This window comes from Nesoenas mayeri, assembly GCF_963082525.1.
Source record: "Nesoenas mayeri genome assembly, chromosome: 10".
NCBI lineage: Eukaryota > Metazoa > Chordata > Aves > Columbiformes > Columbidae > Nesoenas > Nesoenas mayeri.
Window position 1 is genome coordinate 6,855,031 of NC_137560.1, and position 13,766 is coordinate 6,868,796.

Below are 13,766 nucleotides of genomic sequence, written 5' to 3' on the forward strand. Positions count from 1 at the left end.
TCTGCCTCTTTGACAGCTGGCAGTGGACTCTCAGACACAAAACACTGCACTACAGAACCGGTGTGTTTGTTCAGTCTTTTTTCTGCACTTCCTTACACCAGCCTTTGTGCAGACTTCTTATCTGCATGAGTACTATGTTAGTAAGATGTGCAGGCTGTAAGAATTAAGTTGTATTGAAGTGAAAGCTAAATGGAAACCCCTGAACAGAGATTATCACTGACTTTATTTGGCACCTCCAGGTTGTTCCACTAGTCAGCCATACTTGATGTTTTTCGCTTGTGCTCATGAACCTGGGTACACTGGGCTTTGCTGGGAATCTGAAGGTAAACCCAGAAAACAAAAATCCACAGAACCTCACCTTGACCAAATTAATGAGGATATGGAAATTCCGCACAGCAATGTTCCACCGAAGCAGCTTCTCCAGTTGCACCTAATGGGATGCAAGGGGACAATAACCCAAGATGCTGTATTTCCTCTCACCTTGCTGGATGTTTTCGCAGCATTTGCTGTACCCAAAGCATTGAAGACAGAAACAGCTTCACCACAGGTAAATTTATCACAGCAAAACCACTTAATGGCAATTCCAACCCGATCATTGTTCACATGGCTTAAAATGCTTAATGTACTTCCTTGCTCTCGCAGCAGCTCTTGGTTGCAAAATAATGTTCTGCTCCCATACAGGCATGCAGACCAACTGCTTAGTATCTTGCTGATTACTACATGTTTTCTGGTTAAAGCTTTTGCTGGATTTATGGGCTTTTTGATGTAGTACAAGCCAGAAAAAAACCAAAAGGATGCTGCTTATTTGTCACCCTGTGTATCAGGTTTGGTTGATGAATGAAGCTGACTGCATTTCCTAGACGAAGTTCAGAAATAGATTTCTTTTCAATTTATCCATCTTTATTGTACTGTACAGTTTAACTCATGTCGTCTTCCCCTCAAAGAATCCAGTGCATGTATTTTCCTACCTCACTTGAGTCCGATGGTTTCCCAGCTGGGATGCTTTTCACTGAACTCTCTAGCTGAGCCATCATTACTTTGAAGAAAACCGGGAATGTCTGCCTGTGGAGAAAGTGAGAGCAAAACTACAAGCTGGCTCTGAGCATCCAGATAGGCATTGTTCCCAGAACAATGTGGAAAACTTGAAGGTTACTCAGCAGGGCATCCTTCTCAATAGGAAATGACAGGAGGTTGACCCTAGGACTCAAAAGCACGTCTAGTCTTGCCCCATCGCCCAGACAGATGGAGAATCCTGGGACGTCACTATCATTTCCCCAATATTAACCATACATAGACACCACCCACTTCTTTGTAGCTCTGGGGGTGCAGAGTGAAAGGTTTGCATCTCCCAGCATAAGATGATTCTGGTAGTTCCAAATTGCAGGATCTTTGGCCAGCCCTGCATAAACTGTGCTTCCAAATTCCTACTCTAGGAGCAGGAACGCCCTGAGCGCGCTTTTGCCAGCCCAGGATTGCCTACAGCTGCCCCAGTTGTCCAAGGCTGCCTTTTGGAGCACTTTATGCCACCACAGGAGCACAGAAAGAGGCAACATACCTGACGACAAACAGCAGTTCATTCTCCAGTTAAAATGGCTGACAAATCATTGTGTTAATGCACAAGGACATTCCATCTTGACACAAAGCTAAACATGTACTAGACTGTTGCGTACTACCAAAAAAGTGTTTACAAATGCCCAGAGTAGTCCACAGCCGTACTAAAGCGAAACCATAACAGACCACAAAATAAGAAAATTAAATATTAAAAAGCAGAAATTGCCATTATGCATCTCATGAAATTCAAAGTTTCTTTTGATCTTATTACCTGCTTAGTGTAGCATAAGTAGAAGAACATCCATCTTTGTCAGAGTTCATCAGTTCGGGAACACCAACACTGGAAATTTCTTCTATAGCTTTCAGGACGTTATCTGTGTGCTCCAGGTAGACACTAAATCCAAAACTAGCTTAGTTCATCAGTAAATATTACCCAGAATAACACTGCAAGTTCTTGAACACTGCCCTGCCTGCAACATGTTACCTAAAATTGTCAAGCTCATTCTTATGCCAAAGGCAATCAATCATATGTAGGAAATCCAGAGCAATACTGAGAACTGTCACAGTCACATCATTAAAAGTTACCATGATCTGAAACACAACCAGATTTAATATTTCCACATTCTTGTATTTAGAAGGGACAGGTCAGGATGAGGAGGAAATGGAGTTGTCCTTTATGGGAGTGAACAGCTAAAATGGAGCTCTGCCTGAGGGCAGGTGATGAGCCAACTGACAGCTTATGAGTAAGGATGAAAGAGCTCTCACTGATGTCCAGGAGAACACATCTGAGGGGAGACCTCATTGTGGTCTACAGCTTCCTCACAAGAGGAGGAGGAGGAGGGCAGGTGCTGATCTCTTCTCTCTGGCGACCAATGACAGAACCCCAGGGAATGGCAGGAACATGTGCCAGGGCAGGTTTAGGTTGGACATGAGGAAAAGGTTCTTCACCCAGAGGTGCTGGACACTGAACAGCCTCCCCAGGGAGGTGTCACAGCCCCAAGCCTGACAGTGTTCGAGAAGAGACTGGACAACGTCCTCAGACACACGGTGTGAACTGTGGGGTTGTCCTGTGCAGGGACAGGAATTGGACTTGCTGGTCCTTGTGGTTCCCTTCCAACTCAGGACATTTTGTGATTCTATGAGAAAAATCAAACCTGACACTTTGGTCTAGATCCGCACTAACATGTGTATGTATGCACACAACCATGTATAGATTTGTTGATGCATACTGACAAACTATAGCCTAGCAAACATGAGGTCCCAACATGCTTCTATGGACAATGGCTAACAGAATTCTTCCTGTCACTCACTGTCTTTCAGTGCTGTAGAAACAGCGCTTTAGGCCAAGCTCTGTAAGTATGAGGGTTGTGACTGAGGAGGCGCTCTCCTGCAGCAACAGTAATTATTAGAAAAGAGCATCCCTGCATGCTTGAGACAATGGCTGGAGCCTTACCAGAGCAGAGTGTGCAGCGCACTGTTGAACCGGCTGCCCTTCTCTCGGTCTCCACCAGGCCTCATCCATGACCGGCAGAGGAACTGCTTTGCTAGGGAAGCTGTAAAACATAAGGGATAACTTACTGAAGGAAAGAGATTTGTTTCATTTCCCATGTGTTGCAAGAATCCAAGACATTTCCTTCTTCCATATAAAGGCAGTGTGTCCCCATGGCTTTTTGAAAGATCACAATATTGCTGCCCCTCAGTGTGCCTGAACTTAGTTAGGTCAGAACACGTTTCCTCAAAAAACAGTAAGGCCACACTCTACATGTACCATGATGTTAAAATACATGCATACTTAGTGTGCTCCTGCTCTGGAATAGCTGTTCACATCAGAGCTGTGATCTATCTCCAGCCATTTTTCCCTGACAAACTTACGTTAAGCATTATTTGTTTGGTAAATCCTACAGTATGCCAACTTTTTGTTTTCAATTAGGGCAATATGCAGCTCTTAGGGCATCCATTCCTGGAGACAGAACTCTAATAACAAGTGACTTGATGTTTTGGCCACAGTGCTATAATAATACATGTGAACAGGCAAGTTTAAAGTTTACAGATTTCTTAAATCAAAACTGCTAAGAAACCTGTTTATCTCTTGCAAAAATGTTTAAAACAAGGAATCTAGTAGTTAGAATTGGTTCCCTGCCACACTCAGTGGGCAGTTATCCCAATGTGAGACTGTTTAAAATAGTAAACTGATCTCTAAGTAGGAACTTACAATTCTGAGTGGCTATGGGCATCTGAGAAGTACAAATTCTAGAGGTGCCTTAGTATGACAAGGTGTGGCTGAGAGAGATGACTTACAGGCAAAGGACAGCATGACAACGAATTAGAAGTTCTTCAGACATTACCCATTTTCTCCTTCTTCCAGCCAGCCATTGGTTTCTCAGCGATGGCAATCAGGAGCTGAGTGAGAATGAACGCACACTGGAAGCTGGGGACACTCTGATGGAAATTCAGTAGGTAGTGAAAACTCTCACTGGGGATGACAAGAAAGGGAAAAGGTAAAAACAGTGTAGATAGGGTAGTCTCCCAGAAACGCATAAATAGAAAGGAAGTATTAGACCAGCTCAGATCCAAGGTCTCCCTTGCCCAGTATTTTGTGTCTGGCAGTGCCCTTCTGAAGAAGAACAGGTAATGAACCACTAGTAGATAAAAATTCAGTCACTGAGAAACTTCTCTCAAGCCCCAGTCACTCTAAGTCTAGCAACATCTTCATACATTGCTCATACCTAGTGTTCCTGTAGGCATTTAAACCACCCAGAACATACTCATTCCTTCTGTGCATCCTACTAATCTCAAATAGCATACAAATGAATGAGATCCATAGATTAATGCATATTTTATAATCCAGCAGTTTGTTTTCATTAGGTTTGACTGCACTGCCATTCAGTTAAATATGAAGCTCTCTGAAGGTAGTATGGTCTTTGTGAGAGCTCCCAAACACCCAATTTTGTGCCCACACAAAACCAGGAAAACAGCTTGAAATTCATTCATTTCACAGCTTGGGAAACACTGATTCTACCTTATCAGCTCCTCGAGAAGAAGAAACTCTGTCTCTCCTGGCTTTAGCCGGTCTGCAAGCACCTGAAGAGCTGACCGTAGCAAGTCAGAGTTTTCATGCTGAGAAAAGCCATTCCTGAAGGAGAAGAAAAAAAGGAAAATAATCCAGTTCATCGTCAGAGTAGAAGGGAGGTATCAGATGCAAAAAGAACCCTGCAACCTGGAAGTTATAAGGGGACACAAAAATTGAAAACTGATCTGACAGCCAGCTTAGTTCATACACACTTTATCTTTCCCAGGGAATGGAAAACCTTGTGCACACACAATACTTCTCAGTTCAACTGTCTGGGAGGGGACCGGCCATTTCACATACGTGAAGGTTTATATATAGTAAAACACTGCTATTCAGACCTGAAAAAAGAAGATATCTAATGACACTTGCTGTGCAAGTACAGTGATAGTGGCTGGTCACCCCTGAACATCAGGTAGGAGACTAACGGAGAGGAAAACTGTACATCTTCATTAACTCTCTGAACTACAGGTGTCTGTGATAACATTCAGCAAGGATCTGCGTTCTGGAAAGGCTCAAATGCTTTCACGTTCTAGATCTATAGACTGAACACATGGACTTGATAATGGTAATGCTCAAGTGCACCTTTAACACACAAGTCAATTAACAGTCTGCAATATAAAAGGGCCTGATGAAATCTATGTAAAAGGAGCTGTGATTTGGTTGTTGGATTTAAGTGGTTAGACAGTTGGCCCCAAAATATGGCTACCTGACTTACTGCAAAACAGAATTATTACGCTCTATCCAAACTAAGTAGCAAAACTGATCTTAAGTTGCCTGCGGTTACAAAGTGGGTCGGGTTCTTTGGTTTACAAGATGGGTACACTCAGGAACAGCCAACATTCACACTGGATAGTGAGAAAACGACCAGGAGTGGATCAGGGTCCCTGAGGCTCCAGTAGTGGCGAATAGGAGAAGGAGACCTGAGACCTCATACGCTTTTTACACAATTAATATCGGGTTTTTTAAGTACAAAGGTGAAGCACTTTCTGCACGCAGAAATTAGGGCTCAGAAAAAGCTTTTATCATGCTATCCTGGATTATATTAGCAGATGCAGAGGTCAAACCCAGGCTGCACATACATTGTTGAGTTTGGCATTTATGAATCCTGTTCAAGTGCATTAGCAGCACAGGCTTTTTGTCAATGAAGTTCACATTCATTGTGTTGGCAAAATAAATTCTTTCATTGCTCAGGATTCAGGCAGTGACAATTTAGCAAAGGATGAGGGGAGTTACTGGGTAAGAAATTCCAAGATCCCTAGGCAGGATGGGAGTTGCAGAATTAGGTGTGCCAGTCTGCCACTTACGCTGGTCTTGGTGCAACACCACATCAAATTCCAGCCAGTTCAGTGCCTCATCGTGCATTCACTGTTAATCATCTACAGTTTTAGTTCTGCTCAGGGTCAGGCAATCAAGTTTGACATAACTACAAAGTGCTTAAAAGCCTCCAACCACTGCAGTGTGTTGCTCTGCATGGCTGGCAGGCCATTTGTTGGGCACAAACACTTTGAAGAAAAGGAACAAGAGGAAGCAATAAACAGACTGTGCTCATTTAGGCGACTATATGCTCTTGTTTAAACTCACCAAGCAAATAGGGAGCGAAAAGTTAGTAACAGCTGTTGGTAACAAGAGGACATCAGCTGATGCTCCTGGATGTTCACTCCTGGGTCATCTTCCACATCCTGATTTTGTATAACAACTGCCTTTAATACAGAAAAAAATATTCATTAAATGCTATTCCACAGGCAGATAATAGCACAATAATCCATACCCGTAAATTCCATGTTAAAAATACCTCAACAAAACCACTCTATTTTTCCCCACAAACAAAACCAAAAATGCCATTAGAGGCAACAAAACCTGAACCAAAATTGCTGCCCACTGACCTGGAAGTAGTTGTGCATGTTCTCCATGTGATTACACAACGGCTTTAGTAGGTTGACTACAAACGAAGCAACTTCCTTGGGGGATCTCTGACACAGGTGGGAAAAGCCAATATCCTTGTAGCTTCTTTCCTGCAGCAAACCCAAAAGATTAAAGTCACTTCATCAGCCTCACTTGAGAATAAGTTCATTTCGAGCCCTGCCTCTCAGACTGCTTCTGAGCTGTGCAATTCCTGCTGTCATACACTCTCTGCCAGGAATGCTCACAGAAGAAGAAAGGTGGCTTCTGCTGAACAACCCACACCAACTCAGACAAGTGGATAACACTTCATGAAAGAATAAAACCGGTGTGACATGAAACTCTTTTACAAGGAGAACGAATGCTGGATGTGATGGAGTCCATCAGGTTGTAGTGAACTTCTCATAGTTTAATGCAATGGGCCACTCATCCTTACTTTGCTCCTGAAGGCATCATCCAGGAATACAAGGAATCACTGTGCTCAGGGTGTTCTTCTAAAGACTACAGAAGCAGCAGAAACCCGGATCCAGCAGCTTGTGTTGCATCCAGCAGCTATCTGGGCTGCCTAACCAGAGCTGCTTCTTGAGCAGCAGAGCCGGTCTCCCCAGGGAGGGTTAGGAAAAGGGTGACTTGAGTTTTAAGGCTACAAGGTCTCAATTATACACCCTTTCCTGAGACATACAGAGAACCAGATGCTGCAAAGCAAAGAGGGAAGCAGTACAGAAATCAATTTGGAAAGAGCAGCTGCTGCTCTGATACACTGTTGGGCATCAGGACTTCCATTTAACTGTTAGGAGAAAATAATTTTGGAAAACATTAATCTCAGGAAAGGCCTGGAGGCCCCTGACGTGCTGTGCCTCAGCCCATCGGCCACTGCCACACTCGCCTTTAGAAAGGGCGCTCTCCTGGTGGAGCCCGGGGTCAGCACGTGTTCCAGCTTCCAGCACAGGTCGTCCAGAAGGAAGCAAAGTTCAGCAGGCCCCAGCTGCACAACTTCACGAGCCTGCAATCACAAGAACAGTCAATCCCAGGAGCCAGCATGTAATTGTAGTGCCTTGAAGCTCAAGTGCAGCCCCTCCATTTCCAGTTATGTCTCCTGGCTTAGTTAACCTCAGCCAGGGACCTGTTTGGTAGGTGCTCTGGTTTTATTTCTCCCCCAGTGCAGGTATGGGACACTGGTTCTGGTTACTTGAAGTGTGAAGCAAAGCTGGTACTCTGAACATAGCTGAGGCAATGTCAGTAACGTGTAACTACTGAGAGAGAACTAATTATAGATGTTGAAAATAAGCTTGTAAGGGTAAAAAGAGGTTTAAGTCCAAATAGTCACAAAATTCACCAATTGAGTAACAGTCAAGCAGTAATATGAAATAATGCCACATAGCCCAAGAGACTTGTCAAACAGTCTTCCAGTTGGCCTGTGACCTGCATGCACAGAGACAGCTGCCCTTGGAGCTGGCCAGGCTGCTGCGGTCTCTTCACATTCTATGACTCTATATGTAGCCTAACAAAACCAGACTCCAGATGGACTCAGCCTGCCTACAAAGAGGGTAACAAAATAAAGCACTTCTGCTTTCCACATCCATAGCAATGTGGTTTTATATAGGTTCTCAGATGATAAAACAGGACCCTGCACACTGTGGGCACATCCACAACACCAGTCCCACGTTTGTGCTGAGTTTATGATCTGCTGATGCTTTGAGACACTTGCCTTTTTGCAACATGGGCTTTACTTAAACGTCATAGGTTCTTTTTAATAGGCAAGCTGCCTCGTAGTGAATTTAACACCCTACAGCTTAGCAGTGTTCAACGTTAAAGCCTCTTTCTTTCCATTAGGTCTACACTCTATCTTTTTTCCTTTTATGCAGCATTTATATTACTTTGTTTTTAATGTTCCTACGCTGTCTGCTATTCTCAGGAAGATCCTCTTTATCTCAGTGCCTCAAAGTACTGCAGTTTCTTTGGGGACAAGTTCCCTCCTGGTGCCTAGCTCACAGCTGTGGGCCAACACATCTGAACATCCATCTCCTGTCCATTTGAATGGAGCAGACGGGGCCAAGGCCCCAGGAGAGGCAGTTACACAGAGCCTTATCGGGACAGTTTTATGCTGTTCCACTCACCTCTGTATGCATCTCCGTGTCCAAGACAGACTTGGTCAGCAGCCCGCAGTGGAGCACAGTGAACACCTCGAGGTCTAACTCTCGGAAGTACGGGCGATAGCTCTGCAGCTGTGCCAGAGGATTTCCTGCCTCTCTCTCAGCAGCAGCCTGAAAGGTAAACGGTAGAATTAAGGTTGTAGCCTGCAAGACTATAAGGCCTTCTAGCTCAAATAAAGCTATTATTTCTTTCACACAGATTTCTGGGTTTTGTGCCAGGTTGAAAAAAACAGACTGAGAAGAATTCACGATAGCTAGTAGAGACACAAGCATATAGAATCTGAAGCTTTTTAATTTTGGACTGTACAAGTCACCAAAAATTTTCTAGGATAAAAAATACATAGGAAACTGAAATAATCTTTGCCATCTCCTTTCTGTGAATCAGAGGACATTGTGAAAACCATTCTGGACTTGCACCACAAGCACCCATAAGCACCTCAAGAGATGAAAGCAAAAGTTTTTATCTTTGATAAATACCAGGATGGTAAACTATGGGATGCTCTGTTGCCTCTGGCTGACAGTCTGTGAGTTCTTAGAGATTTGCTCCTCACAACCTTGCCACAGAAGCGGATGTATGTCACATGTGGCTCACAACAGGATTTCTCTATTCTGTCATCCCAGGCAGGGCATGGGACTCGTCTGGAATCAGTACTCTAGTTGAGTAAGAAAGATTAGATACATTCATTCCCCAAATTATCTGAGACTTTGCTTATTCTCTGTAACTTAAGTGACTTCGTTACCCTATTTGTTATTATTGATAATACTGCACATTTGCACTGCCCTGAGCCACACTGCCTGCAGGAGAGTGGCTGGCCTCTGCAGCAGACAGCTTTCAAAATTCAGAAGGGAGGCAGGTGTCAGGAAGGAGAATTGAACGACTTGACTGTGATTAACTTCTGATACTAACAATCCCTCTCTCAAAGCTTTTGTTTGTGCTTCTATCTCATCTCCTCTAGTCGGTCTTTCTTGCAAGTCCCTGGAGTGTACACCTACCTTCTCCAGCTCGGAGAGCTCAGTATCAGGCTGGTTTCCCTCAGAACTGTCATCTGCTTGAGAACGATCTGCAGACCCAGCTTTGCTGCCATCAGCCTTTTTTTTCCGTCCTTAAAGAAAAAAGCAACTTCAGGAACAAAGGCTACACTGTGCTCAATTTAGCTCAGCTACCAAGAGAGACAGCACACCTAAAGGAGGAACACAGTGTCAAAACTGTATGTGCTCAAGGCTGTGACCCATGGTCACAGCACTCCCTGATTTTTTTCTAGGCATGACAAGCTAAACTCAGGAATCTCTTGCTCTGGTTTGGGCTTACTAGTCTGAGCACTTACTCCTGCTCCTTCAAAATAAAGTATCTAAAGTGATGGATCGTTGTCCTGTCTGCAGAACATTCTTGTAACTTTCCTTCTGTCTTAATTGCTCTTATGTGACAGGTCCAGTCCCTGCAGAATGGGTTTGCCAGAGGTCTGTGCCCTCCTCCAGTTGTTTTCATTGAATGGAATATGAATTTTTGTCCAGTTCAGCTTGAAGGCAAGATACATTTTCAGGAAATGGGATTTAGTTGAAGACGTGTCTGCTTATTGCAGGGGCATTGGACTAGACGACCTTAAAGGTCCCCTCCAACCCAAAGTATTCGACAATTCTATGAAATGTCAATCTAAACTAGAACTACAGACAGAAAGAACAAAGTAAAGCTACTTCAGCCTGAAAAACTGAAAGCAAGTTCTGTTTCTTCTCTGTAGGAGCTAGTAATGGGAAAGGATGAAGGAAGTGTTTCCTTGTGCAGTAGAACCATGGCAAGGTTTCTACAAGATCAGTCAGGTATAACATAAAGGTCAGCGATTTGCAAGGCAGCTCAAGCCACACGTTCAGTATTGAACAACTGCACCAACCCAAAGGCAGAACAACTGACTGCTGCAGAAAATACTTTGGCAGGTGAAAACAGTAAATGAAAGCCCTGGATTTTCACTGTTACGTGCTGGGAATCAGCTTTCCCAACAAGATATAAACTATCCAACACCTGTTTGGAGTAGGGTATTTTTAAATCTCCACTTCAGCTGCAACAGGAGCTGATCAGACAAGATTTCAAGCTAGAAAGACTTTGCCAGGAATTCTGTGCTTTATGCATACACAAGTGGAATGGCTGCAGTGCAACATGCCAGTCAACCCCCACATCATGTCTGTTTGCTTAAATGTTTTAAACTTCCTTTACCATTCCTTTTTCTCACTGGACCAACAGCATTAATGGATGGTATGGCCTCCAGGGCTTCAGAATCAAAAGTAGCTGGTGGTGGGACATAACCAGGTGTTGCTGAAAGAGCAAAAATGTAAAAATTTGGTTAGTTCAGCTCCTGAATGACAAAACACAGGCAAGATACGTATCTAAAGAAAGTCGCACACTGTTTCACCACCCTGTTCAATGTCCCTCTCCTCTTAAGTGCATTGAGCTCAAATCAGCCTTATCGTGTCTGCACTGCTCTGGAACTGCAGGTCTCTACATTCCTCCAGCCAGGGAGGATAACAAATGCTCAGCTGCCCTTGGACATCTCTCCATGTTGGTGAAGCTTTAAGGGCTGTTCTAGCATTTCTGAGCCCTTTTGGTGCTGGTCTTGTGCTCTGGGAAGAGCAGAAAAGGGTTGAGGCTGCACTTCGTTTAGGATGAAGTTGGTCTATTAGTTTACAAACACAGCTCTTGATGGATAACTTGTGTAAGGGTATGTGGAAGGTAACAGTGCATTCATAATTATGTTTCTTATCAATGACCTTTTTAATGTAGAAGGAGATTACAAGTAAAGAGGGAAGCCATAAACAAGGACAGACACAAACCTGGTAGACAAGGGATAATGGAGACAATGCCAAAGGTCAAAAGTCTCCAGTTTATAATTGATGGGCCATTACAAAACTCCGAAAGCCCAGGCATGGCTTTGGGGTGGGATACCTGGATTTTGTAACTGATAAAATGGGACGAAAAAGAAGAACTTGAGGATTTGGGATATTCTGATGGAGCGGGAGGGTAGAATAATGCAAATGAATGGAGTGTGCAGGGAAATGGGGTGGGGAGGAACAAAGAGGTGAATGGGTAGAAACAATGCAAAAGTGACTGGCCATGAGTAAAGCATTGGTAGCCAGTAGAACTCTCCAATCAGGAAGCTTGTCTGACTTAATCCTGTGCCTGATCACCACAGTCTGTCCCATCTTTTCATTAAATACCTTCTTCACTATCTTTCAGTGTAATCTCACTATCCTCTGCATGTGTATGCGTGATGTAAGGACTCTATGCCAGCTACTGGTGAGACCTGTGTGAGTAAACCCTGGGTCAGCAGCGACAGTTGGAGCACCCTGGGCCTGCGGTGCCAGGAACTGCAATGAACAAGGGTCTGTGGCAGTGGATAAAAGGTGCTTAGAGCACCTCTACTGCCCTCACAGACTTTGTGCCTGGGGCCTATGCGATGAGTGTGTGTGTTGCTGGAGAGCAGTGAGCTGGAGCAGCCGGTGAGCAGGGGAGCTGTGGAGCAGATCCCTGGGATCTGGGCAGACTACTGGGCAGATGGACAGGCTGTGCCAGTCCTGCAGGATCTGCAAATGTTTGTGTCATTTGTGTGCCTTCACTAGTGAACTTCAGTCTTAACCAGCTGAAGAGCAGGAAGGGAACTTGGCTGTCTGTACATATGTTTTATGTGAGTCCTATCCGTAGGTGCTGTCAAAGGCAGCACGTTCTCTGTGTCTGTCCATGCAGTTCGGTCCATCAGCCTGGGACAGAGACCCCGAGGTGTCCACGCTGGGCTCCAGCAGCCTGGCAGGAAGACTTCATATGTCCAGAGCAGCTGGAGGCAGCAGATGTTTATAACATCCCTTAGCAGCTTGTTACAACCTGAATATTGGAGAAACACGCTGATTCTTCAGGACAGAGGCTGGTTTACTCCAGTACCCATCATACTCGGGCAGATTCTGCCAAGTCTGACCAGGAACAGTCAAAGAGATGTCACTGAGAAGGGCAGTTTGGACTCAGACAAATTGAAAACAATAGCTGTCCATGTGTGAACTCTTAGGCCACTGTAGAAACGCACTATGTGTTACCTGTACTTCCTCCACTGATGTTTAAGCCAATCTCTTTGACTTCACAGCTAATGCAGGCCTAGAACATACAAATGTTTCATACTCACCTGCCAAGCATTTTCCCAGCACAGTCTGCAGCTCTGTAATGTTCTGTAGTCGAGTCAAAACTTTCCCCTTCATTTCAGCATCCTGTTGCTGGCAGAAGGCGTTTACAACCTAGAGATACAAACCAAATTCACTGACATAGGGAGATTTGTACCCACTTTTACTACTTTTCTAAATAACATCCTCAAGTTCTGAATAAGCACACAACATAGCACAAGAGGCCTGTGTGACCAGATCCAGACTGCACGAACAAAGCTCTTCAAACCCCCATGAGAACATGGACATAATTGGTGCAATCTACAGAAAGCAATAGAGAAACATCTACAGGTCTAATATTAACTAAGGAAGAGGAACTAGCAGACAGCACCTTGCCAGGTTTCTGTGCTGCTTGGGGCTTTGGAGACCCCTTGGTACTTCCTGGGTGTGCCAGGACAGAGGCAGCCCTGGGACAAGAGAAGGAACAGGGAGGACTGGGGATGTGGAATTGCACCAACTCTGACATAGCTCATGTAATAACTCCAGCAGGGAACATTCCCGCTGACCACTGATGTTAGCAAATACATGGTCCAAATGTATTTCACCCTTCTGTAAGCTCACAGAGGTACAGAATAAAGCACACAATCACAACCAAATTTATAAGGGACCCAGGAAATCCTCTAGTCCAACAATCTGCTCAAAGCATCTTTAACTAAAGAGGTTGCTTAGTGCCTTTTCTAGTAGGGCACTGGGCATCTCCAAGAAAGGAACCACCATGTGCTCCAGCCCCTCCAGCCTGGTGGCCTCAGCTGGACTCTCCTCAGAGTGACACAGGAGCCCCAGACTGGACACTAGTGCAGGCAGGGCCTCCCACGTCCCAAGCAGAGGGCAACAATCTGTGCCCTTGACCAGCTGGTGACAACTCTGCTCTCCAGCATAGTGAGACTAATCTTTTCCTTCTG

At 44.5% G+C, this 13,766-nt stretch overlaps 1 protein-coding gene across 1 annotated transcript in view; it reads right to left on the bottom strand.

Annotated features, from left to right (window-relative positions):
• FANCD2 (FA complementation group D2) overlaps nt 1-13,766 on the bottom strand; it is a gene marked incomplete at its 3' end in the record, with an annotated part of 44,530 nt that overhangs the window by 4,195 nt on the left and 26,569 nt on the right. Inside the window, exons 26-38 of the mRNA XM_080350458.1 lie at nt 12,831-12,939; nt 10,880-10,978; nt 9,667-9,776; nt 8,638-8,784; nt 7,407-7,523; nt 6,501-6,633; nt 6,203-6,317; nt 4,571-4,684; nt 3,897-4,024; nt 3,005-3,104; nt 1,823-1,945; nt 969-1,062; nt 359-430 (exon numbers count right to left, since the gene is read on the bottom strand). Coding sequence (XP_080206584.1) covers nt 359-430; nt 969-1,062; nt 1,823-1,945; nt 3,005-3,104; nt 3,897-4,024; nt 4,571-4,684; nt 6,203-6,317; nt 6,501-6,633; nt 7,407-7,523; nt 8,638-8,784; nt 9,667-9,776; nt 10,880-10,978; nt 12,831-12,939 — 1,461 coding nt within the window. The remainder of the gene's footprint in view (nt 1-358; nt 431-968; nt 1,063-1,822; nt 1,946-3,004; nt 3,105-3,896; nt 4,025-4,570; nt 4,685-6,202; nt 6,318-6,500; nt 6,634-7,406; nt 7,524-8,637; nt 8,785-9,666; nt 9,777-10,879; nt 10,979-12,830; nt 12,940-13,766) is intronic.